The 23,295-nt window shown below is 45.1% G+C and overlaps 2 protein-coding genes across 4 annotated transcripts; both read left to right on the forward strand.

The window, feature by feature from the left end:
- Nucleotides 1-4,435: 4,435 nt before the first annotated feature.
- Nucleotides 4,436-5,860, forward strand: LOC128785214 (translation initiation factor IF-2-like). Its single transcript, XM_053937515.1, has 2 exons — nucleotides 4,436-4,540; nucleotides 5,246-5,860. The coding sequence occupies exons 1-2, from the start codon at nucleotides 4,436-4,438 to the stop codon at nucleotides 5,858-5,860; spliced, it is 720 nt and encodes a 239-aa protein (XP_053793490.1).
- On the forward strand, nucleotides 5,842-16,172 carry ZBTB2 (zinc finger and BTB domain containing 2). 3 transcript variants are annotated; one of them, XM_053938803.1, is made up of 3 exons: nucleotides 5,842-5,977; nucleotides 9,739-9,923; nucleotides 11,875-16,172. In XM_053938803.1, the coding sequence occupies exons 2-3, from the start codon at nucleotides 9,751-9,753 to the stop codon at nucleotides 13,235-13,237; spliced, it is 1,536 nt and encodes a 511-aa protein (XP_053794778.1). In that variant the 5' UTR covers nucleotides 5,842-5,977; nucleotides 9,739-9,750; the 3' UTR covers nucleotides 13,238-16,172. The 3 variants fall into 3 exon arrangements, with proteins under 3 accessions (XP_053794778.1, XP_053794779.1, XP_053794780.1); XM_053938804.1 differs by lacking the exon at nucleotides 5,842-5,977 and adding an exon at nucleotides 6,147-6,265; XM_053938805.1 differs by lacking the exon at nucleotides 5,842-5,977 and adding an exon at nucleotides 6,919-7,280.
- Nucleotides 16,173-23,295: the final 7,123 nt, after the last annotated feature.

Consider the following 23,295-nt stretch of genomic DNA (forward strand, 5'->3'; position numbering starts at 1 on the left):
AAATTGCTAAAATGTAAATAAGCAGACCAACTGCATCATTAAGAAAAGTGGTTTTAACAAAGTAATTTGAGAACTCCTAAATGCTCTTTAAAAGCATCTAGGCTTGATTATCTGAAGTATTCTGTCTCAGGACTGTAAGAGTTACCAACACCTCAAAACAAAAGAAGCACAGTTACTGTTGAAACTGTAAATCACTTTATCTTGGCACATAAAATCACAGGCCATAAACTCATACTGTACTTCTTGCCAAGCCCCCAACCCTGCTTACTCCACTCAGTGGCTAGTCACAGTTTAAAAAAAGCCAAAATCTTCAGTTAAGCCTTAACAGACCTTTAAAACTTTGTATCCGTTTTTTTTTTCATGGTGTACACAGTAGCAGCTGCAACCACGCAGGAGGGGTTTTTGTATTAGCAGCTAACTCTATAGAGAATCCTCTTGCTATATTACATGGAGAGAGCCAAGCTGGGAATTGAGTTCACCAAGAATGTAATTTGAGCTTTCACTGCACAGTATACCAGGGAGTAGAACCCTCAACGACCACACAGCACATGGGAAACTCTCCCTGCCTGCAGTCCCTGTTTCTGCTTCACACCAGAGATCCCTTGGGGAGCCTGTGCACATGTACACATGGCCTGACCAGGAGGGAGTTTTATGGCACAGGCAGGATGAGACTCAAGCTCCAGAAGCAACGCAGAACTGCCTTATTTGTGAGACCACACCCATCTTTTGCCTACCTCACCCACCCCATGCTCTCCCAGTGTAACTGAAAACAACCATCGTCACTACAGTTTGCACAGTTTGAGTCTTCATCAAAATGAGTCTAACTAGTAAGGGTCACTTGAGGGGAAAAAAAAAATGCAATAGCAATAAATACAGAATATGCAAGGAAAACAAGAGAGGAATCCTAAAATACCCAGAACTCTGAAATTTTAACCTTTTTAAAAAAATTAAGATTGAACGGTAAAAATCTGTTCATATGGAGCCTTGTTAGACCATTCTTTATAAGGATCCTAACTGTGCAAACTGCTTCTATCTCTGCTTTTTCTGTCAGATAAGGTAAAGGATAACTTATACATGATTTTCTTTGGCAGATCTGCTGGGAAGTTGTCACAAGAGTAGCTGTTTGTAAAACAGCAAGGAATGCTGAGAGCTGTGACTCAATTCCAATAGTTTCTCTGGGGTGACAGCACTCATGGGTACAGAGTCAATCTCTGCTCTCTGCTGTGCTGTTCACATCAGCTCTGTTTGCTGGATGCATACACACACTTCCCTGGAGCTCTGTCACTGAGAGCTGCTTCATCTGAACACCTCACATGCATGGGCATTAAAAATGCACCTGAGAACTACTGCAGTTTGAATCCTTTTTTCTAAGGAAAACAACACATGCAAGTACATATATTGCTGTAACTTTATAGTCAAGCTCCACTAAAATGTCACTCCAGCCAGGAGGACATTGTCACTCTGACCTTTACCTGTTAAAAGTGAGCAGGGCCCATGTAAAAAGGCTCATTTCAGACTAAGCCAAAGGCAGAAAATAGATGGCTAATCTGCACTGCAAGAACTGTGTTAGTTGGGTTACACTAAAATTTCCTGACAGAGATGAGTCTCCTAACAAGAAAAACTACACACAGTTAAACCATTTCCTTAAATGACATACATTGTACTGACAAAATGATGGTTATAATTATTTTCCCTGGTCTAAATTGCAGATACTCAACTAATTTTGGTCACTAGGTGTAGAAACAATTCCTAATATCCCAATACCAGAAAACCAGCTTAGCCTACAGAACAATGGAGATCAATTTATTTCTTCATCTTTTCAGCTTATACAGCCTATACAAAAGGTGGCTCACACACCATGGATCTCCTTCACCTGTCAGACCACCAAACCTATTGGCAACAAAAATGTGAAAGCTCAGATCTCCTTGGCGATGACCACTCACCTGTCATGAACATATCCCAACAGCAAGGCAAGGAAGAGTAGGGAAGTCAAGGCAAGAAAAAGCAGAGCCATTCCACTATTGCTGCTGGGCCCTTATATCAGTTTTCCCAGGGATCAGTTTTACATTCCTACAATGCTGTCTGAAAGATAGGTGAGACTTGGATAAACTATGTGCACAATTCTAACAGGAGGAGGACAGAGTCCTGGAAGAAAAAAGCTTGGAGACTCTCAGAGGTACAATGTTCTAGGAAGAAGCTACTGCAGCTGTCACACTTGCCACCAAGCCTTCTTGCCAGCATAAATCCAAAGTGGAAGTGTTAGAAATGGCAGCTGTGCTAATAAAAGAGATTTTTCAGCATTGACATAAACTCTTGGTTTACTACAGTTCTACCCATGTGAAATAGGGTCCCACACGTTCAGGGAACAATTCCCATGCATTGCCTAGGACACACAACTCCCAGATGCCCATGGCTTGCACTCCTTTGAGAGTGTGTCAGCAATGTTGCAGGGAGCAGTGAGCAAAGAGCTCTTCAGAACAGCAACTCTGCTCTCTTACTTTTCAAAAATGCAGAGAAATTTGAAAACTCACAAAAAATCTTAGCACTTTGAGCCTAATTACCATCACTAGAGCTGCTGAGGTTTTGACTATAGCGATAAAAAAATCTGCTATTCCACTCCAGATTTCAACTGAACTCATCCAAGGGGACACACAGGATTTGAGACTGGATCAAGTTCCTCCCACTGCTCAAGTGACTTTTTACTCAGATTAGCAGACACTTCCATCATCCTATTAACACTTATATCATCAGCAGCATGCTCATTTACAATGTAAAATATGATCTTATCAGACAAAATGCTGCCTTTAATCCAAATACGTGCAGACCAAAGTAAAACCCAAAACCTAGGGACTGATCCTGTCATCAACAGCATCACACCTAACTAAGAATGTGCTCAGATGTGTGTAGCACTATCTCAAACAGTCTGAACAGTCCTTTCAAAAAGTCATAAAAGTGGGAAAGAAATCCTAATCAAGTACCTCTAGAAACTCAGGAGGGAAAGCCAGCACATAAAAACTAAAAGCACAGTAATGCCACTTAATGAGACATGGATACATTTTTATTACAATTTCAGGTGCGTGGATTGTAACCTAAGAAAGAAACAAACCAAAAATCTGAAGAGATAGAGTAATAATTTAGATTCACATGATAAGTTGGGTGTCCCAAATTGATCAGGTGAATGCTTATCACTCCCTGCGACACAGGTGACACATCTCAGGTGTCAGTCAGTATTGAAGGTCTGAAGTTTGGCAACATTACACTCCACACAGCCATCTTTCTAGAGATTCCAACAGGCCTTGAATCCAACAGTATTAGAAACTGCATTATTGCTGGATTCAAGTATTGCAGTCCAAATAAAGGTGCTTTACAGCTGAATTATGAGCTGCTAATAATACAAATAAACCATAGCAAAGTTAATTTTTTCTCCAGTTTCAGAGACAGCACAGAGGAGAATCCCACACAAATGCCAACACAGAAGTAAGCAAGTGCAGCATGAAAGAGAAAAAGAGGCCAAAAAGCCTGCCAGAAACACACTGGTTTTCCTAAGTAGCCCACTCAGTTAAATTAAAAATTATATCACTTTTTCAATATCTTCCAGTAGAATGAGACAGATGATCAAACACTAAGCGACTTGAGTTCAAATGCCCATTTACTCTCTTTACTTTGTATTTAGCTTGCAAAACTGAAATGCAAGGGAAACCATTCAGGGGAAAAAATTGCCAAGTAGACTGGTTAAATACACTCTATAAACTTTCTGCCACATGCTCACATAGCAGAACTCAGAGTTGTGCTGAACTACAATGGACATGTTTTTAAGATCTCAGCTATTCGAGATGGGTCTTAAGGATTAGGTTCTGTTCAGATGCTTTATTCTAAGTACTGGAACAGCAGCAGACAGTTAGCTTTCAGCTCCATTAAAATTAAAAGTTGTTGGGTTTTGGAGTTGGTTTGTTGGGTTTTTTTAAGACTTCACTAGTCTTAAAAACCTGCACTTTTCAAATGCAGTTTAATTTGGGTAAATAAATTAATATTCATGACCTATTTGATGCAAAGACTCAAGCTGTGCCTATCAAGACATCCATTAATTTCAGTGGGAGATGGCTAAGTCAGACAGACTCACATAAAACTGGTCTAATCCTTTATCAATTTAGATCCTGTAGAAGTAACAGCTGCCTGAGATAGCTGCAATCATCTGTGGATCTACAAACCAGACAAGATACAAGACTTCTCCTCCCCAACAGTACACCTGCTGTCAAGATGCAGAGTTCAAAGTTTGGGCCTTTTTTTCCATAGTATATCTTATTTAATTATCACAGAAACAACATCCCAGGAACAGCTAGGCCCCTAAATGTTTGCTTAAATAAGTACCCTAAAAAAAGTAATAATCATCTGGACCTAATTCAGACTGTTGGCATTGTAGCATATGCTGTTCGCCATGAACAACAGAAAGCGCTCTGGAGGACAGCAGGAGCAGGGCTCTAGGACAGGAGGGGCAAAGGAACCCCCTTCACCTATTGCTGGCCAAACATCTTCCCACAAGGTCTTTCAACAACAATGACAAAGTTTCTCTCTGAAAATGATTCAGTCCATGCCACTGCTCCACTTAGCAGATGAATCCCAGCTGTCCCTGGACTGATACCCTGCCTGAAGAAATCACATCCAAGAGCCTCTTGTAGGAGACAGCATCCCTGCTCCACGCCAACAGCTCTGACTTAGTAACTTCTGCAAGACCGACAATTTTTTCCATGTGTTGTGGACATACATGTATTTCCAGGTATGTCTCTTGGTGTATTTCTCTATACAGTTTTATAGGCATCCACAGATTATTCTACGGCATGCCTTGGATTTGGATAAAACCAGGCCTTGCTACAGCCACCTTCCCTCCACACTCCACCACAACCAGATCTGCCACTGTGGGAAGCTGCAGATGCGAGTTTTACATACAGCAGCTATATCATCCCTTAAAAAGGCAATACCCGCTTCAAATAACCTGCGTCCAGCTGAACAGACCGCAAACAGAGCCAACCTCTCCACATTTGTACGCTGAATCACTCTTTTTGACAACTGAACTTGTAACCTCCCATCTGACAGCTCCGCCACGGCGTGCCCAGGACAGTTTCACAGAGATCGGTCCCACGCCGCCCCTTCCCGACGCACCGGAGCGAAACTTCCTATAAATGACACCTGGAGAGCAGCCACGGTGACGCGGAGAACGGCACCGGCTCTCAGACTTCGTGCCCGATAGGCCCGGGACACCGCGTCCCGCCGCTGCGGGCCCGTCCCCGTGTCCCACATCCCGGGCGACTCCGCGGAAAGCGCCGGGACGCACCTGCGCCCGTCACTCCTCCCCGGCAGCAAGCGCGAGGGCAGCACCCGGCGGCATCCATCCCTCGATCCCACACCCGCCGCCGAGCACCGCTCGGCGGGAGCCGCTCGGGGCCCGGGGCCCCCCGGTGGCGACACCGAGCAGCCTCCTCCGCCACGGCGAGGCCGGATGGGCGCCGGGAAGGCGGCGGCGGGCACGGCACAGCACCGCCCCATCCCAGCCCCGCACGCCGCCACGATCCCCGTTATCCCGCAGCGCTGGAGGCGGAGGGGGGTGCAGGGGGGCTACACCGGCCTCTGCCGCCCGGGAGTTTTAAAGGGGCAGCGCGCCTCTCTAGGACAGGAGCAGCGGCTTTGCCCCGGGGGTGCCCGGAAGGCCGCTCCCGTTCCCGGTGGTGGGGCGGGCGCGGAGGGAGGGGCGGGGGCTGGGTGTCTCCCGCTGCCGCCACAGCGCTCGCCGCCTCCCCTCCCCCACGGCGGGGGCTCCTCGCCGCAGCCTCTGTGCTCCGCTCCCGGTCATGTGACCCGAACGTAACCGGACAGGAAAAGCCGCCGCCGCCGCCGCCGCGCTGACTCCGTTGTTGCTGCTGCCGGGCGCGGAGACGGCGGCGGCCCCCGCGCGGCGCCACCCGGCGGCCCCCACGCCCCCCAGGTGAGCGAGCACCGGCCGCGCCGCGCCCGCCCCGCGGGGCAGCCCGGCCCCGCCGCCCGCACGTGCGCCCGGCCCCGTCGCGCCGGCCGCGGCCCGGGCTGAGGCGGCGGCGGCGGCGGGGGCGCGGCGGGGCCTGCTCGGCCCTACCTCCGCATTGTGTGTGAGGGGCTCCCCGGGCCCCGCCGGGTCCGAGCGGGCCGAGGGGGTTGCGGGGCGGGAGGTGGAACTGCCCGGTGAATCCCCGCCGGACCGGGCCGGACCGGTCCGGGCGGCTCCATCCGGGACACGGTACGGGGGGGGGGGGGGGGGGGGGGGGGGGGATGGGTGCGCACCGAGGGGAGGGCCGGGCCGAGCCGGAGGGGAGTGGGTGGGTCGCGGAGAGAGAGGGAGAGAGGGAGGGGGCCGGGGAAGCCGGTGCCGCCCGGCGCGGGGCTCGGCTCGGCCGGTTGAGGCCCGCGCTGCCTCCCTCCCGCCCCCTTCGGCGGCGGCGGTGGTGGCGGCAGCAGCAGCGGCAGCAGCGGGATCCGGCGCGCGCGGGGCGGGGCGGCCCCGCCTGTCCCCCGCCCCCCCCCGGCGGCTTGGGATGGGCCGGCCCTGGCGGCGGCGGCGGCGGCGGCTCTTCCCGTCTCGCGCGCCCTGGCGGCTCCGCTCGCGCTGCGTCTCGCGCGCCGTCTCCGTCCCGTCCGTGCGCGCGTGGCGTGCGCCGGGGGGGGCGGCGGGCGGGGCCAGCGGGAGGAGGGAGGGGCGGGGCGCAGCCAGTGAGAGCGGCGCGCGGCCGCCCGGCCTTCCGCCCCGGCGGCCAATGGGAGGGCGCCGTCCGCTCCCGCACTGGGGCCGAGCGTGCTCCGGGCATGGAGCGGGCGCGCGGCCGGATACGCCCCCGGCCCGGGCTAGGCGGGAGGCAGGGAAGGCGCATCACGGGTCCCCGCCCGCCGCCCGGGCTGAGGGCGAGGGCCGAGCGGACAGCTGCCGCCGCTGCGGGAGGTGTGGCGCGTCCGTGAGCGGCCGGGGCCGCGCCGGTGCCCTCTGCCGTCGGAGCGGGAGCAGCGCCGCGGGCTCGGTGCTGTCGAGGTTCGCTGCCCAGGGTGCGAGGGCAGAGCGGGAAGCGCCGTGCCCGAGCTGTTCCCTGCCAGCCCGGTTGGCTGCCCGTACCCGGCCCACTCCCGCGGAGCGGTGCCGGCGCTTCCCCGGTGTTATCCTGGGCTTGTGCCGCCCCCTTTTCCATGCGGTGTCTCCGGAGCGAGCACCCTGCCCGAACGGGCTCGGCCCCGCGTGGCTTCTCAGCCAGGGCTGAACAGATCAGGTAACTTGCAAAGCCGCGGCAGAGCGGGGCCCGGCCAGGGAAGCGCTGCCCCCACGGGGTTTCAGGGCACGAGTATTTCACACACTTGTTGAATCGGTCAGCACTGAAATGCGGCCTTGCCGGTGTTAATCACCACTTCATTTAGCTAAAGGTAAAATTCCTGAGCACACGCATACTGTAATGTGCAAAGTGCTTTCCTCGCTCTTTTCATCTGCCCTGTCATTTCCTTGGAGTGTAATTACTGCACTGCTTTTAGCTAGAGCGTTTAGATACCATCCAGATACATGCAAAACACAATGTTGTGCACATGTATCATTTTTTTAAAAGTTCAATTCAGGTCTGTACGGAAGGGCTTGCTGTTTGGGGTAAGAGTGAAGCTCCAAACTAAATACACTTAGGACGGTAATAACTAGAAAGAATGCTTGTCTGGCTTGGAGTGCCTTCACATTGGTGGTTTGCTCCGATTTGCAAGTTTTGTTGTCCAAGTGCAAACCAGACTGAATTCAAAAAATGTAGAACACATTAATAATCAAAATTAAAGGTAAAAAAAAAATCTAGCGTTTTCTGTATCACCCACATGGGGTATCTTGCAGGATTAAATAACACTCAACATGATTTTTGTTCCTGCTGACAGTAGGTATTCCCTCTTGTAGAGAGAGAGAATCTTAGCATACTGTATGTACAAACTTAGTTATGCAAACATTAGTTTAAGGGGGAGAATATGTACCTAAAGAGAGCTGAAGCCTAATTTCTTTTTCTCTTATTTACTGTAAGAAAATAATCAGCTGTATCTTACACTGTATTTCCTTCTTTGTCTTTACACCCCTGTCTCCAGTGAGTTCTGATCTCATGTGAATGCAAAGGAATGCATTTGGTCAGCTTGGTTATTGCTTTAAATACGAGGGAGTTCTTCCCTGTCTGGCAAGTAGAAATACTTGCTTCTCCAGTGACGAAACATACCGGCATATGTGGAATACATTTCTGTTCTCTTTCCCAAAAAGCCATGCTCTTAGTGTATAAAAGAAACTAGCTGCTTGAACCTGACTTAAATTCTGATAACTGCAGTTAAGTTTAGACAGGATTGCACCCAAGACTTTTTATAAAAGTTTTGATCCACTTCTAGTTTCATGTTCTCTTTCTGTTCTGTTTCTGTTCTGAGTGTTACATGGCCAGGAATTTGTTGGCTTCTCTTGCTGTTTTGTATGTTTATGTACAGCTTCATACTTTTTTTGTATGTTTATGTACAGCTTCATACTTTTTTTGTATGTTTATGTATTGCTTCATACTTTCACTTTTGCCCGAAGCTCTATTTGCTTTAAGTTTGTTTCCACTCGCTGATCTTACTAGCCCTATATTCATCCATCCTTCCAACCATGGGCAACTGTCCTGATGTGTTTTCCTGTCTATTTTTTTCCGCCAAAGTTACTAATTTTTGCTTCCAAGACTGCCCTTGAATCCTTAAGAAAAAGTTTCTAGCTCTTAGGTAGTTCTTTGTGGGCAGCCTCCAGCAGCTGGTACAAGGAGGTGCCCAGGAGGTGAGGGGCTGTGGAAGCCCTGGCCTAGGGGGGCTCGGCTCAGTGCCGCATTTCACTGTTGGTTATCCTACCTGGTGGGTGGCCGATGGGCAGCCATGGACAGAACTGCACCTCTCACCCTTTGAGTTTCTTGATTTTTCTAGGCAGGCATGAGGCATGCAGACTTCTTAAAAATGCTGTTGTGGCTGGTCTCAATAAATAGATCAATAGTTATCAGGTGAAAAGGTTGGCCCCTCCTGTATTGATAGTCCAGAGGGCTTGCCAATACCTAGAATGAATTCACTGTTTGAACCTAGGAAGATTTAGGTATGTATCTGGTATTTCCCAGGAGAGGGCATAACCATCACAAATGTTCAGTTATTTAATGCTGGGCTTGGATTCAGCTGGATGGACCCATAACTTCTAGGTAAAAGATATACAAAGAGACTGAAAATCCAGATTAAAAGTATCTACCTTGTCTTTTATTGGGTTGTGTCACTCTCACTTGCATGGGTGAGAGTGACTGACATCAGAAAGGAAAATCAGTTTTCCTATTTGAGCTGACAAGTGGCAACCAACACACTTTCTTTTTCCCACTCTGTATAGCTGTTTTTACTACTTGTTAATATATCTTCCTTTTCCTTAGCTATTTATATTTCTGTATCCAAGTACCCACACCATGCCTTTCCAGAACCCTTTGGTCCTGGTTCTCCTTTGCTCTTTAAGCCTTGGCAAATCACTCACACCTTTCTGAATCGCATTTCCCATCATGAAAGAGAAATCCTTGCCTATGTGTAAGGTATCTTTTATACAGTAACTTGGGATTAAGATGTGTTACTAAAGTATGGCATCTGAATATTGGTGAAAATATCTGGTAATAGACAGCTACTGTTGCATCTGTGCATCTCCTGTTAAGTTTTACATGCAAGTCATTTGCTTTTCAGAGTGTAAAAAAAATGGATTTGGCCAACCATGGACTTATTCTGCTGCAGCAGCTAAATGCTCAGAGAGAGTTCGGTTTCCTGTGTGACTGCACAGTTGCCATTGGGGATGTCTACTTCAAGGCACACAAATCTGTCCTCGCTTCTTTCTCCAACTACTTCAAGATGTTGTTTGTTCATCAAACCAGGTAACTCTAAAAAGGTTCACCATTTAAATGTTGTTCAGTTAACTAAGCTAAGGAAGTCTAGCAACAAAATGTTCTTTTTGCTTCTTGTTATGACATAAAGAGCATGGAATCCAGTCTTAAATGCAAACTAGAACCTCACTTTCAAACATATTAAAGTTGAACTGTGATTCATTAACATTAATTTTATAATTTAGCACAAGTTCTTTGTCCTTAAAAAACATAGAAAATTGATTTTCTATAATTGAATACTTCAAAGATCCTGTCTTTTCTCCTGCAGCTTCCTTCCCCCAGTCACTATCTTCTGCTCTGTCTTGACACTGTTGTTGACATTTGTGTAATGTTACATACAATCCAATAAGTACTTGCTAGGAGGTTTTGAGAAATAAACTTACGAAAGAGGTATATGTGTTTCATTTCTTTGTAGTTTATTGTCAATTAAATAATAGAATACTACGTTATGGTGAAAAATAAAGGGGTTTGTGGTACTTTTCTTCCAGTGTTTTTTGGGGTTTTTTTTTTGTACCACAGGCTTACATTGAGGAGATTGAAAAGATCACCAAAGTGTGAGACCACTTTAAAGATTTTTTTATCTTTTTCCAAAATATTTGAACTAACTCAAAAAGATTATGTTAAGTGATTCAAACTCTTTGGCTAAGAGTTCTTAGCCAGAAGTGAACTGCTAGGACAGAAGTGCATTTGCACTTCTGAAACAGGAGTGCAGGCAGATGTTATCAGTCTTGATGCTCCATCAAGAGCACACAGTCATCTTTGGCAGACAGCATTGCAAAGTTTACTTTTGAGTCATATATCTGTCAAAAGCAGTCACAGAGAGAGCTCAAGAAAGCGTGCACCTCAAGAAATGGAAGAATTGGCTATAATTTCCTTCTCAGTTTGGTAGCCTGCTGTAGTTAGACCATTCAGACCACAACACACAATCCTGTCCATTTCTGAATTTCTGTGGTTTATTTATGTTTTTTTTTTAATAGAGGAGCTACAAATACTTATGAAAAATAATTAGAATCCCAGTTCCTCTCCTGTTAGCTAACTGACCTCACAAAGAAGTTCCCTCTTTTCTTTCTTCTTCTGTGAACCTTGCCTTACTTTCTGCTCAGAGATACAGCCTTAGCTAGAACAGCGGTAGCTGTCTCAGTCCAGAGCATCGTAAAGGTTGATGCATAGGGCACACTCTGAGCTGGAGGGTGGTGTTGGTTTCAGTCCTGTTGGGCTGAAGAGGGCATCACAGCCAAAGCATCTCCCTTTGAGTGCTCTAATCAAGGGACTGCTAGGCTGACCAGGCAGTCCACTGGTCCTGCTGTTTCTTCCTCCCTATTCAAGGAAAAAAAAGCTGCTGTTCTGCTGTGTAAAGAACCTGGATTCCACAGGTTACACCTGTTGCATCAGATCCCCGGGTGAATTCACACCCTGTCCTGCATTGTTTCTGGATCATAATGCACTTGGGACAACGGAATACTGCCCGTTTGCAGAACTCTAGTTGTAAATTCTAGTAGGACATACAAGCCCAGCAGGCAAGTGCCAGATGAATTAGGTGTTTTCAGGGCTAAATACTGAGAAAAGTTGTGCTAGCAGGTTGTAATTTAGCTACAGATGTGTTTGAATCCAGCCAAGAAAAGGGGGAAAATGTCTTTGCAGTTTACAAAATATATTAATATGTGACAACACATTTACAACATAACAGCAGTTTAAAATGGTATAGGTCGCAATGGGACTGCTTTTCTTTCAAGCCAGTTACTTCACTGAGGAAAGAAGTCATCTTTCAAGTAGCTCCTAAGATTAGCTCTTTCACAGTAAAGCATTTCCCTTAATATTTATTGCAGATTCTGTCTTTTGAATTTAAGTAGAAACCTCCTATTTGTATCAAGGCTTGAATAATATAGAACTGGAAAAAAATATTTCCCTTATGTCTTATTTGTAATTTTGTTTCACCTTTCAGTGAATGTGTCCGTTTGAAAGCAACCGACATACAGCCAGATATCTTCAGTTATCTCTTGCATTTGATGTACACTGGGAAGATGGCACCACAACTCATTGACCCAGTTCGACTAGAACAGGGAATAAAGTTTCTGCATGCATATCCACTAATTCAAGAGGCCAGCCTTGCAAGTCAGGGAACATTTTCTCACCCGGATCAAGTCTTTCCATTAGCATCTTCATTATATGGCATTCAGATTGCAGATCACCAGATAAGACATCCCACTAAGGTTACGTCGGCGACTGACAAACTCGGGCGAGAACCACGGCCTCAGACATCACGAATGAACCAAGAGCAGGCTTCTGAAGGTTCACAGCTCTCGCAGTTGGGTGCAAATCTGCCACAAGTGACCCGGACAAATATGTCCGCTTCTGACCCATTGCCATCTTCTCTATCTCCAGAATTGGTATCTGCTGCTGGTAATAATTCACCTTCGGGAGAAGAGGGCAATATGGAAGCATCTTCTTCAGATGAACAGCCTGCCTCTCTCACAATAGCACATGTCAAGCCAAGCATTATGAAAAGGAACGGAAGCTTCCCAAAATACTATGCCTGTCACCTCTGTGGTCGCCGGTTCAACTTGCGCAGCAGCTTGCGGGAGCACCTGCAGATCCACACGGGAGTTCCCTTCACATCTAGCCAGCAGGGAGAAAGTAATATTTCCTTGTCTCTCTGTAACAACACAGCTGATAAAGATGCCATGGAAGTGCCTGAAGCGGGAATGATTAGTGATAGCGAGCTGCAGCAGATCTCAGACTCCCCAATAATTGATGGGCAGCAGCAGTCAGAGACACCTCCCCCTTCCGATATTGCAGATATTGACAACCTGGAGCAAGCAGATCAAGAGAGGGAGGTAAAGAGACGGAAATACGAATGTTCCATCTGTGGTCGCAAATTTATTCAGAAAAGCCACTGGAGGGAGCACATGTACATACATACAGGCAAGCCCTTCAAGTGCAGCACTTGTGACAAAAGCTTTTGTAGGGCTAACCAGGCTGCCAGACACGTGTGCCTAAACCAGAGCATGGACACGTACACGATGGTGGATAAACAGACTCTGGAGCTCTGTACTTTTGAGGAAGGCAGTCAAATGGACAACATGCTAGTACAGACCAACAAGCCCTACAAATGTAACTTGTGTGACAAAACTTTTTCAACTCCCAATGAAGTAGTCAAACATTCGTGCCAAAATCAAAACTCTGTCTTTACACTAGAAGAAGATCGCTCCATTCTGTTAGGTGGTGGGGACACAGAAGCCACAGAGACTGATAATGCAGTGTTAGCCTCCATCAAAAAGGAGCAGGAAGCAGTGTTGTTAGACTGAATGTGAAACCTATATCAATTTTTTAAAGTTTCTTTACTCATTTTTTATTAAATGAATTTTTCCTACCCCTACCTCTTACCTCACTTACCCCTGCCATCTTTTCCTTCCCACCCTTTGTCTTCAGCAACCAGAACTGTACTGGCACATTAGGAAATTGGACTTTGCCTCTCCCACCAAAACAAACAAAAAGCTCTTGCATCAAACCACAACAAAATTGATTTTAATACAAAGGAACATATGAAAAAACAATCCAGCTAACTATGTTGATAGTATTAGTTATTCCAAATTTAATAGATTTTAAATAAAAGTTAGATTGCTTAAAAGTGTATTTAGATACAATGACGAGTGTAATGAGAAACAGAGTATCAGTTTGGTAAGCAAAGGATTTATGTATTTTAGTTTCCCTGGTAGATGGCATTTTGAGATCTGGCAGATTAAACACCGTGCTCTTTACAAGTCCACATGCAAGTCGATTAAGGTTATAACCTAAGCCCTCAGAACTTTTCCTCAAGGAATGCAGAAATCTCTGTTCACTGAGTTAAATAGAGCTGAGGGTGTTGGGTGTTGGGTTTTCTTTTAGCCTATGTTTTCCTTCAAGCCTGCCTTTGGGTATCTGTTTCAGAGTCAAGCAAAGTTGTTACTTAGTCAACTTCTGACTTAAGTAGCTGTAATAGTAATGTGATGGCAATCTTTATATATATATATATATAAATACTGTATATGTATAAAGATTTATATATATATAAAGTGTCTGTGTGTATATTTGGTACAGGTAAATAAATGCACACATCCTTTTTAAGTAACTGGCCACCTGCTCTCAGATTCAGCCTGGAATGTCTTTTAGTTGTTTGACAAAGCTAGTCATTGCACAGGTTGCTTGTAACCAAATTTGGAACGTCCTGAGCTGTGTGCATTTTTATTGACCTGTCAAAGAGAAGCCAATAAGTAAGTGCTGTCACCCAAGCTACCAAGGAAACTAGAGAAGTGGCATACTGGTGAGCACTGCACCATCGTTAGTGCAGCACATGCTTGTGTTGTTAACTATGGAGTGCTTTGAGTCATTCTGGATGAAAGAAGAGAGAAAAGCTTTATTCCCTTACTCAGGCAAGGAACGTCCATGATTTCATTTGGTCTAATGGCATGAGTTAAGAGGGAGGATAAACGGTGTTCTAGCAACAGGTGATCATGGTTGTTTTAAAATGAAATCTGTAGTGCTGGCTGGGAAATTCTGCTCTATGAGAGTCCTGTTATTTTGAAAGCCAAGTCAAAGCCTGCAAAAACTGAAAGGGTGAATTCTGTAGTTTTAGTTACTGCTGGTGGCAGTACTGCATCTTTGTGTTAAAAATCAAGTTGTTGATTTTTATTATTTTATATAGATGCCCAGATTTTTTGCTGGTAGCCTAAAAACCTAAACTGACAGCAGAAGTGCAGCCCACTGAGCAATTACTGGGCCAACAGAAAGTCTAAGTGGACAGAAAAAGTGCCCCATCATAAATGGAGACAGTGTGTGTTTGGGGGGAGGGGTGGGAGAGGGCAAGTCACAAACCACAGCTCTTCTTCTCTGTGTATATGTTTAAACTGAATATCATCTTTTTGTGTATAGTTAAGTTCTCAGATTTGTAAGTTTTTATACATCATTTCATTGAATAAAAATTTAATTAAATGGGATATGATTTATTGAGTTGAAGGTGAAAGGTTGTTGGTGGTGTTCGGTCTTCCTGAATGAGCTCTTGCTGAATCAGCTTAAAAGCCAAGCAATGTATTCTGTTTATCAGACTAAAACATCCATCACACAGGTGAACAATGAGCTTACTAATACTTAAGGTGGATTTAGCACAAAAAGTCTCTACATATTAGATTTTTTCCCAGCTTATTATGATGTGACCATTATTGTAAAGTTTATTGTAAGTGATATTGATTTTATTATCTCTCTTTTATTAGAGTAATAGTTTTAAAATCAATTGACTTCAAAGTATAGAAGTCTTTTGAGGTAAAAAAATAACATCCTACAGAATTATTTTAGTGCTGCCCATTTTAAAACTTCTTTAGGATCTTCATCTACCAGTGTCATTTCCTTAAATGTGGGGTTTATTTCATCTTCCTTAGTCCAAAATGCTCTCAGAATAGAAAAACAAAATAAGCCTTTCCTAGTTCAGGGTAACGCCAGCTTTTGAGGTATCTGTGGTTTAGGGGATAGTCACAAGTTCATTTCCAAAATGACTGAAGCTGCTAAAGGTGCTGTTAGTTACTGCTTACCTCAGCTGTTAGTTACTGCTCAGATGTTTTTAAAAACATCTGAACACTGCTTAGATTTTTTTTTTAAAAAAAGCTCCAATTCTGCTGTGGGGCAAAGTACAGCAGTTCAGCTCAATTCCCCAGGTGGCTGGTTGTGTAAGGGTGCATGTGGCCACAGCATTTATTGTGAGACATTGTTCCTGCTCTCACTTCTTCTCCACTGTTTGCACATCATGATGTTTGCTAGGTTACATGTTGAATGGACTCAAGCAAAAAACAGCCACTCTTAAGCTATTTTTCTGTCAAACCTGTTCCTTATTTTAACTCTGCAGAAGGTTTTGAACAACTCACAGATTGTGCAGAGATGGAGATGAGCTGGGAAGAGCCTTACTGAAGCCAGTGTTGCTGCTGGCAATATCGGGGATGTAGAAGGTGGGAAGTGGTGACTCCCACTTGGGCAGGTAGCTCCTCTGGAGGGCAGTGTGGCCTTGCAGGCTGGTGTGCTGCTCAGCAAGAAGGAGCAGGGTAGGGCACGGAAAAAGCAGCTGTGGAAGGAGTGGGTTATGATGGTCCTTCTGCTACAAGGAATGTGAAATTGCAGGCTCAGCAGAGATACTTTCACCTGTTAATATTTATTCTTATGAAATAACACTGTCAGGTAAAGAGAAAAAAAAACCACAATAAAGAGACTGTTCTAATATGTGTTGAGCTATGATAATGGTTTCTTTTAAATACTTGTGTTACAAACACTGAATATTTAAAATCGTGTTCCTGTTTACACTGCAGAGCCTACAGCTGCTGTCTTGATGTTTAGAAAATATGGCTGGCTCCTCAGCTCCAAATCCCATAAAATAACAGCCTCAGTCACAAAAAGTTGTCAGTTGCAAGAGGAAAAAAAAAAAACAGATTTCATTCTGTTTACTTTAAATCATTTCTTGCATTGCAACATATTTTACATCTTTTTTTAAAGGAGACCTGGTTAGACTCGAGCAGGTGCTATGGTACCTGGTGGCATCACAGTCTCTCAATGTTTTTTTCCCAACCTGCTTAACTGGAGGATTACCTTGTTTCGGTATTTTGCCTTTTTGGAGAGTAATACAATTCTTTAGATATCCTTAAGATCCTTATCCTTTAGATATCTGTAAAGATCAAACTGATTCATTCTTAACCAAGTTCAAGTTTTTCCTTGATTGTATTTCCACACCTTTTAATCTTAAAAAGTAAACACATATAAGGGAAGTTAATTTTTGAGTTCTGTCATTGATTCTCTTGTTTATTGCTTCCCAAAAGTCAACAAGTGTTTTAAGATATTTCATAGTTACGAGTGATTAGGAGTAACCGAGTTACTTTAAAAAAATAAAATTTAAAACCAATTAGATTCCTACTTCAAAACTGTAAATGTTACACTGTTAATTACAGCAGCATACTTTTGTTAATGAAATCTAGGTGACAGACTACCAGTGGTGATGGAGGCTGACTGTTCAAATAGCCCAGCTGTTACTTTGAGACAGGGTGTTTCCATTTCTACAGCTCTTGTGTTCACTTGTTTTTGTTTGTAAAAATGTCCATTGTCACTAGATAATGAAATCCCACTCATACCAAAAGTAGAACAAAAGAGAAAGAAGCAAGAAATCTTTTGTAACACCATTAATGTGTATTTGCCAAATTACCTGTGTTCATCTCTAGAAATAAGAGAAATTCACTGTCCTTAAATATGGGCTTCTATCAAGTCTGCCATTAAGAAGGACATATTTAGATGAAATTTAGCCAAAACCACATAGCACATTTTCTCTGCAGTACAGCCATGGTGCTGTGATGTTGGTGCATCCATGCTTTTGAACAGCTCGTGTGTGCCAAGATGCAAGAGCTCAGTGTGGCCTTGGAGCAGCTGTCGTTCCTTGAGGTGCCAGTGTCTTAGTGCCAAAGGAGCTGCCAGCAGGACTTCCTCATATTCAGTCCATGCCTATTGCCTTGGCCAAAGCTGAAGCCTTCCTGGAACATTAGGAAATCTGCTCAGGGAGGAGAGAAGCAGAGCCACAAAATGAAACTTAACACAAATGTTCACTTACTGTACTGCTCTGTGGAGTGTGGAGGAGGTACCCAACACTCTGGCATGCCTCAGCACAGATCCACAGCCTGTATCCAATCTGCTGACTGTGTCAGGACTCATTTTGAAGCTGCTCATACACTTTCTAAGGAAGCTTCCTGATCAGTCCATTGTTTCCTTCTATCCTTAATCTCTTAACCATATGGTTAAAGCACTTTCTATTTTGTTACTACTGTATTGTGCAATTCCAGTTTCAGCAATGAATTATTTTATATATTGCCATACTTTATTTGGGTCTCTCAAATTCACAGAGCAATGTACTCTGTCAATCAAGCTTTATTTAATGAGCTTATTAGGTAAAAGTCAAACCAGGGTTCAATCCACTTTTGACAAATTAGTCTGATCTTTCAGTGGTGCTTCAACAATTCACACGTTCATTAACTCAGGAACTGACTGAAGCACATGCATATGAGCAAGAGAGTTGCCTGGCTGAGGGTGAGGGTGCTCATCCTTCCTTTGCCTCACGCTGCAGGTGTCCCCTCCATCACCCCAGGAAGCAGGAGAACCTCAGCAGCCTGGCTTCTGCTGGATCTGCTGCCAAAGGCTTTTGGGGTAAGCTGGTGTATTCCTGTCTCCCAGCTCAGAGGCCTGGTCTACACCTTTCCTGTGGCTTGTGGCACCTCACTCCCAAGATTTCCAGGCTCATCAGACACTGCCAAGCAGTCACATCTGCCGGGCTGCAGGTGCAGGTGCAGGTTCCTGCAGCCACAGGCACTTCTGCCAGCACAGGCCAGGCCTCGGCAGGGGCTGTAGCTTGGGGAGCACCGAGCAGGAGCCAGGTGAGAGCTGCTGTGGATCTGGGCCCTGTTTCTGCTGCTGCCCTCTCATCTCCTGACTTGAGTCAGGCGCCAAATACAGCAGCGATCTAGAATTCTGCTGCAAATGCAGCATGAGATAATGACAAGGACAGGCTTTAGGGCAGCCCTGAATATGGACACTGGCCACAGCCTCTCTGTTGGTGTTATACTGCCAGCATGATCTTCCCATCCCAGCAGGAGCAGGCCTTTCCTGAGTGTCCTGGAAAATATGGAAGGTCAGGTCCTTCCACACCAACAGTAGTGCTCAAAGGATGTGAAGCGAAATAGTCACTCAAAGCATGTGATTGGCAGCTGATGAGGAAAGGAAGGGATGCCCCATCGCCAAACCAGCATCACTCCAGCTGCTGGCACACAGCTGTCCACAGACAGACATAGAGAGTACACAGAATATAGAGTAATAATTGTTCAATAACAATAATCTTATTCTTTGATACGATTGCATTCTTATGCAGAATTCATTTTTTTTAATCTCATTTTGAGGCACTTTTGCAACACTGATAAGAGAATGGGACCCAGAACAAGTCCTGATTTGTGCACAAGAACAGAAAAAGAACATTTGTAGAAACTTCATCCTTGTTCACTGAGTTTATTAAGGTTCAAAATTTTCATGCCCTTTTTAATAAAATTGTAGCATGATATTAATTTTAAAAAACCATTTTACAGGCATGACTTGAAGGATGTAAATGTTGTTATGCATCACTCTCCTGTCATATAGGAAATGTCTCAGAGCAAAGGGCCTCAATGTCACCAGGTTTTTTCTGAGTTTATCTGCTGCAAGTGAAGCAAAAGCAAAAATCAGCAGAAGGAATCAGCTGAAATATGGATCAGCTTTCATCTCTGTGCAGAGCTGTGCCACACAGAGTGGAAAGCCAATGTGATGAAACAGCAGCTCAGACTAAATGGGGAGAGTCTGAAAGAACTGAGCAGTTACTCAGGAAGCAGCCGCCTAAGCTGTGAAGCTGTGATCACGCCAGTAAGGACGCACCTTTCCTGTTTTGGGGTGGGGTTTGGGTTTTTTTTTTTGTGTTTTGTTTTTTTTTGGGTTTTTTTTGGTTTTTTTTTGGTTTTTTTTTGGTTTTTTTTGTTTTGGGATTTTTTATGTTTTGCTTTGGGATTTTTTACATTACATAAATTGTTTCTCCTAGACAAGTGGTACACTCTTAGCTTGGGATTTACGTTTGTGTCTTAAAAGAGCATACTAGGAATTTGGAAATGATGGCTGTATTAATGCTTTTTCCACCCTTCCCCCCACCATAGATAGCTCCTCTTTCTTCTTAAGGAGATGTTTTGTGCTTCTAAAAAGAAGTTGACCTACAGAAATTAAAAGTCATCAATTCCTGTATCAATGGTAGACCCATGAGAAAGTCATCTAGTGTTGCAATGTCATAGAAAACATCTCCCTGCTTCTGACACTACTGCAAGGGAGTGTGAGCTGATGGTTTACTCTACATCTGGCCATGCTGGTGGGCTCCCTCAGAGTGCTTACAGAAGCTGAGGTTTTGCATGGTGAGAGGAAAAAAGTGCAGCTGCTGCTGCCAAGAGGATTTATTTGCTCTGTCATGCAGCTGCCAGTAGCGGTACTCCCTTGCAGAGCCACACCTCCATGGTGACTCTTACATGAAGAACGAGCACATCTATTTCCTATTGCTGTCAAGGAACATGATTAAACATGGCTCTGAGAGCTGGGAAATAGAGATACAATGACAGTGGCACTTAGCACTGATGTCTCTGCCACTGAGTATAACCAGGGTTTCCAAAGTAGTGACACTCCAGGCTTCAAGAGGTCTCCTGTACAGAGCTGAACTGCTCTGCCTGAAGTGAAGCAGGCAGTTTTGCAGAAATGCCAGCTTGTAAAGTGCTATAGACAAGGGCAGTTCCTCAGTCTGTGTTCAAAACCTACCAGCTGGGTGGCAAAATTCTTTTTCAGTGTCTGATGGGACCAAGAAGATACATTTCTTGGTGTCATCCTGCAGCAGGAAATGTTGCAACGGGCAAGTTGCTTGAGCTCTCAGAAACCCAAAGTAGATCCCAGGGAATTCAAGCATCTGCAGAAGCAATGGTTAGGTCCAGGAATGGCACTTCCTCTGACAGGGACTTTGATGACAAAGTCACTCACTGCAGCAGCCATGCTGGGTCAGTCAAGAAGGCCACAACCCCAGCACTCTCAGACCAGTTCATGTCCTGGCCACGCTCCCCCTCAGCTTCTTGTGCTCCTCCTCACTGGCAGAGCAAGGGAAACTGGAATGTCCTTGACTTGGGCTAAGCACTATTCAGCAACAACTACATCATCACTGTGTTATCAACATTATTCACACATTGTGTACGAACACATGGCACTGTAGCAGCTGCTAGGGAGGCAATTAACTCTATCCTAGCCAGAACCAGGACAAGGATTAGGGTTAGGGTTGGGAGAGAAACAGAGTGGTAACCTCTCACCAGAATGGGGCTGCAGAAGAGCTGCTGAAGGAAGAGGGAAGCTGTAGAAAGTCAGTGTAACTACTGGTGGAGAGTGCAGGTGCGGGACACTGCCTGTTCTGCTGGAATGACACCAAACAAGTATTTCAACCACTGCAGCCACTAAACAGAATGTGATTTTCTCCCCTCTCACTCAGTCTTCTCTAATTTCAGCTTCATTTTGCCCTTTCACTTGAGAGCATGTGCAGGACACGCCCCTGTTTCTGTCCTATCTCATGATAGGAAAAGGGAGAAGGAGGCAGAGGAATCTTTGATGTCCTCCATGAGGGGAGTGGGTTGAGATATCCTCTGTGATCTTGGCTCTGTTGTGCAGACCATGGCATGGAGCACACACGTAGCTACACTGAGCATTAAAGATACTGCTTTTTATGACCATGACAAAAGGTAAGGTCTTCAAAGAGTAACTGTCAGCATCCCTGAATGAAGCCTGATGGATAAAGCTCCTGACTCTGCCACACCTTGCCAGTTCTTCTCTAAGACTGGCATCTCTCTAAATGGCACATGGATGCCCAGTGTATCTGACAGAAAGAAGAGAATTATGAAAGTTTTATGAGCTACAATTTACTCTCTCAAGATTATCTTATTTTCCCAAGCAGTTTTTAGAGATGGAGATTAAAAAGTCTCAGTTAAGCAATGCAGAAAGTGGTCTAGAGAGAGGCTACATCTACCACCTTTTCTGATGCAGATTTCACTGATGTGTGAAAAGCTTTGGGAGTGAGGCAACCCATGCTTACCACAGAAATAAACACTTATGCTCCTAGCTTTTCAAAAAGCTTTACTGGAGGGTAAGTGCACTTACCTTCGTGATGACCCCACTGCCCAGCTTCATGACCTTCCTCTGAAATCATAATCTCTGGCTTCCTATTCAAAATATTTTTTCTTTTCATAATTATTTTATAGCAAGCTTATTGTCACATATGACTGCATTCCTACATTCTATTTGGAACCCAAAGTGGCTTGATGTTGCATGTGTCCAGGCAGTCACTGTTGCTCTAGTCTGCAGCCATATCCCTTCTCTCCCACCTGGATGTATAGTGAGGGGGGCCACATAGGGCAGATGAGTCCCAGTGACTGAAACACATTTATGGTTTTCTTCAACAGCTCTAGGGCCTTCTTATGTTGTGGGATCCATTCCCAGATTGCATTTTTCTTTAGCAAATTATGGAGTAGTCAGATTATTATACTTAATCCTGGAATATGCCTCCTCCTAAAGTCTCTGGCACAGCACATAACTTATTTCTTATTCTGGGACAGGGATAACCTTTGGATTTCTTGCAGCACCTGTTTGTCTCCCACCTGTCTATCTGACTCCCCAAAAGATGAATTAGTGACTGGGCTCTTGCTCCTGTTCTGCGGGTATCTCTACCCCAGCTGACTGTGGCTGTGTTGTCCCAAGTGTCCATAGTCTTTACAGGTTTTGTGAAGCATCCGCCTCCTCCATCACTGATGCACTGCCTCACAGTGACCTCTTGTGGAAATGTTAACATTTCCAGCTCTTCGGGCAATGTAGCATGAGCTATACCATATGCTAGGACTACGGTTTAAGCTTTGGAATAGACAAGTAAATATATAGTCAAGTCCCTGACAGATGAAAACAAACCTTATCTGATCTGCCCCCAGTGCTGGGGTCATGAAGAACGTTTCTTTCACGTTGATAGTTGCATCTATCATTAAGAGGACTGACCTCTGTATCAGCTATACTGGGAAAAGATGCAGTGAGTGGTTTGGCAGCAACTGTCGGGCCTCTATAACCTGTTGTTAGTTGCTACTTGCCATGCAGGTGCCAAAGAGACCACATCCCTAAAACCCTCTGCCTTGGTCATTACTTTTTTGGAAGTTGTACTTTGTCACCATCATCCCTGGGTATGGATCCCAGGGGATTATTATGAAGAGAGAAACTCAGCTAACTGATGTAAAACAGGTGTTGCCAGTACATTTAACTGACTTAAAGTTTGCTCTTTGTCTAAGTATATTTTCCACAACCACTTATACTCAGTGCTTCTCTGTTTCCCCAGTTTGCTTTCTTGTTTTCACATAGAGACAGGCTGGCTCTTTTCCTTCTCCATTACCTTTATTTTCACTGAGGTTCTGCTCTGGTATTTACCATTTGTAGTATGTACTGGGTGCATCTGCAAACAGGCTGAATGTCTTTGAAGGCATTGCCACTGTACCTTGGCTAATGACTCCAGCGCTCGCTCAGCTCCCCTTGCATCACACTGCAGATGTCCCCTCCATCACCCCAGGAAGCAGGAGAGCCTCGGCAGCCCAGTTTCTGCTAGATCTGCTGCCAAAGGCTTTTGGGATAAGCTGGTGTATCCTTGTTTCCCAGCTCAGAAGCCCAGTCTACACCTTTCCTGTGGCTTACAGCTCACTCTGAAGACTTTCAGGCTCCAAAAACAGCAGCGATCTAGAACTGAACTTGC

Source organism: Vidua chalybeata, chromosome 3 (assembly GCF_026979565.1).
Source record: "Vidua chalybeata isolate OUT-0048 chromosome 3, bVidCha1 merged haplotype, whole genome shotgun sequence".
In the NCBI taxonomy this organism is placed as follows: Eukaryota; Metazoa; Chordata; class Aves; order Passeriformes; family Viduidae; genus Vidua; species Vidua chalybeata.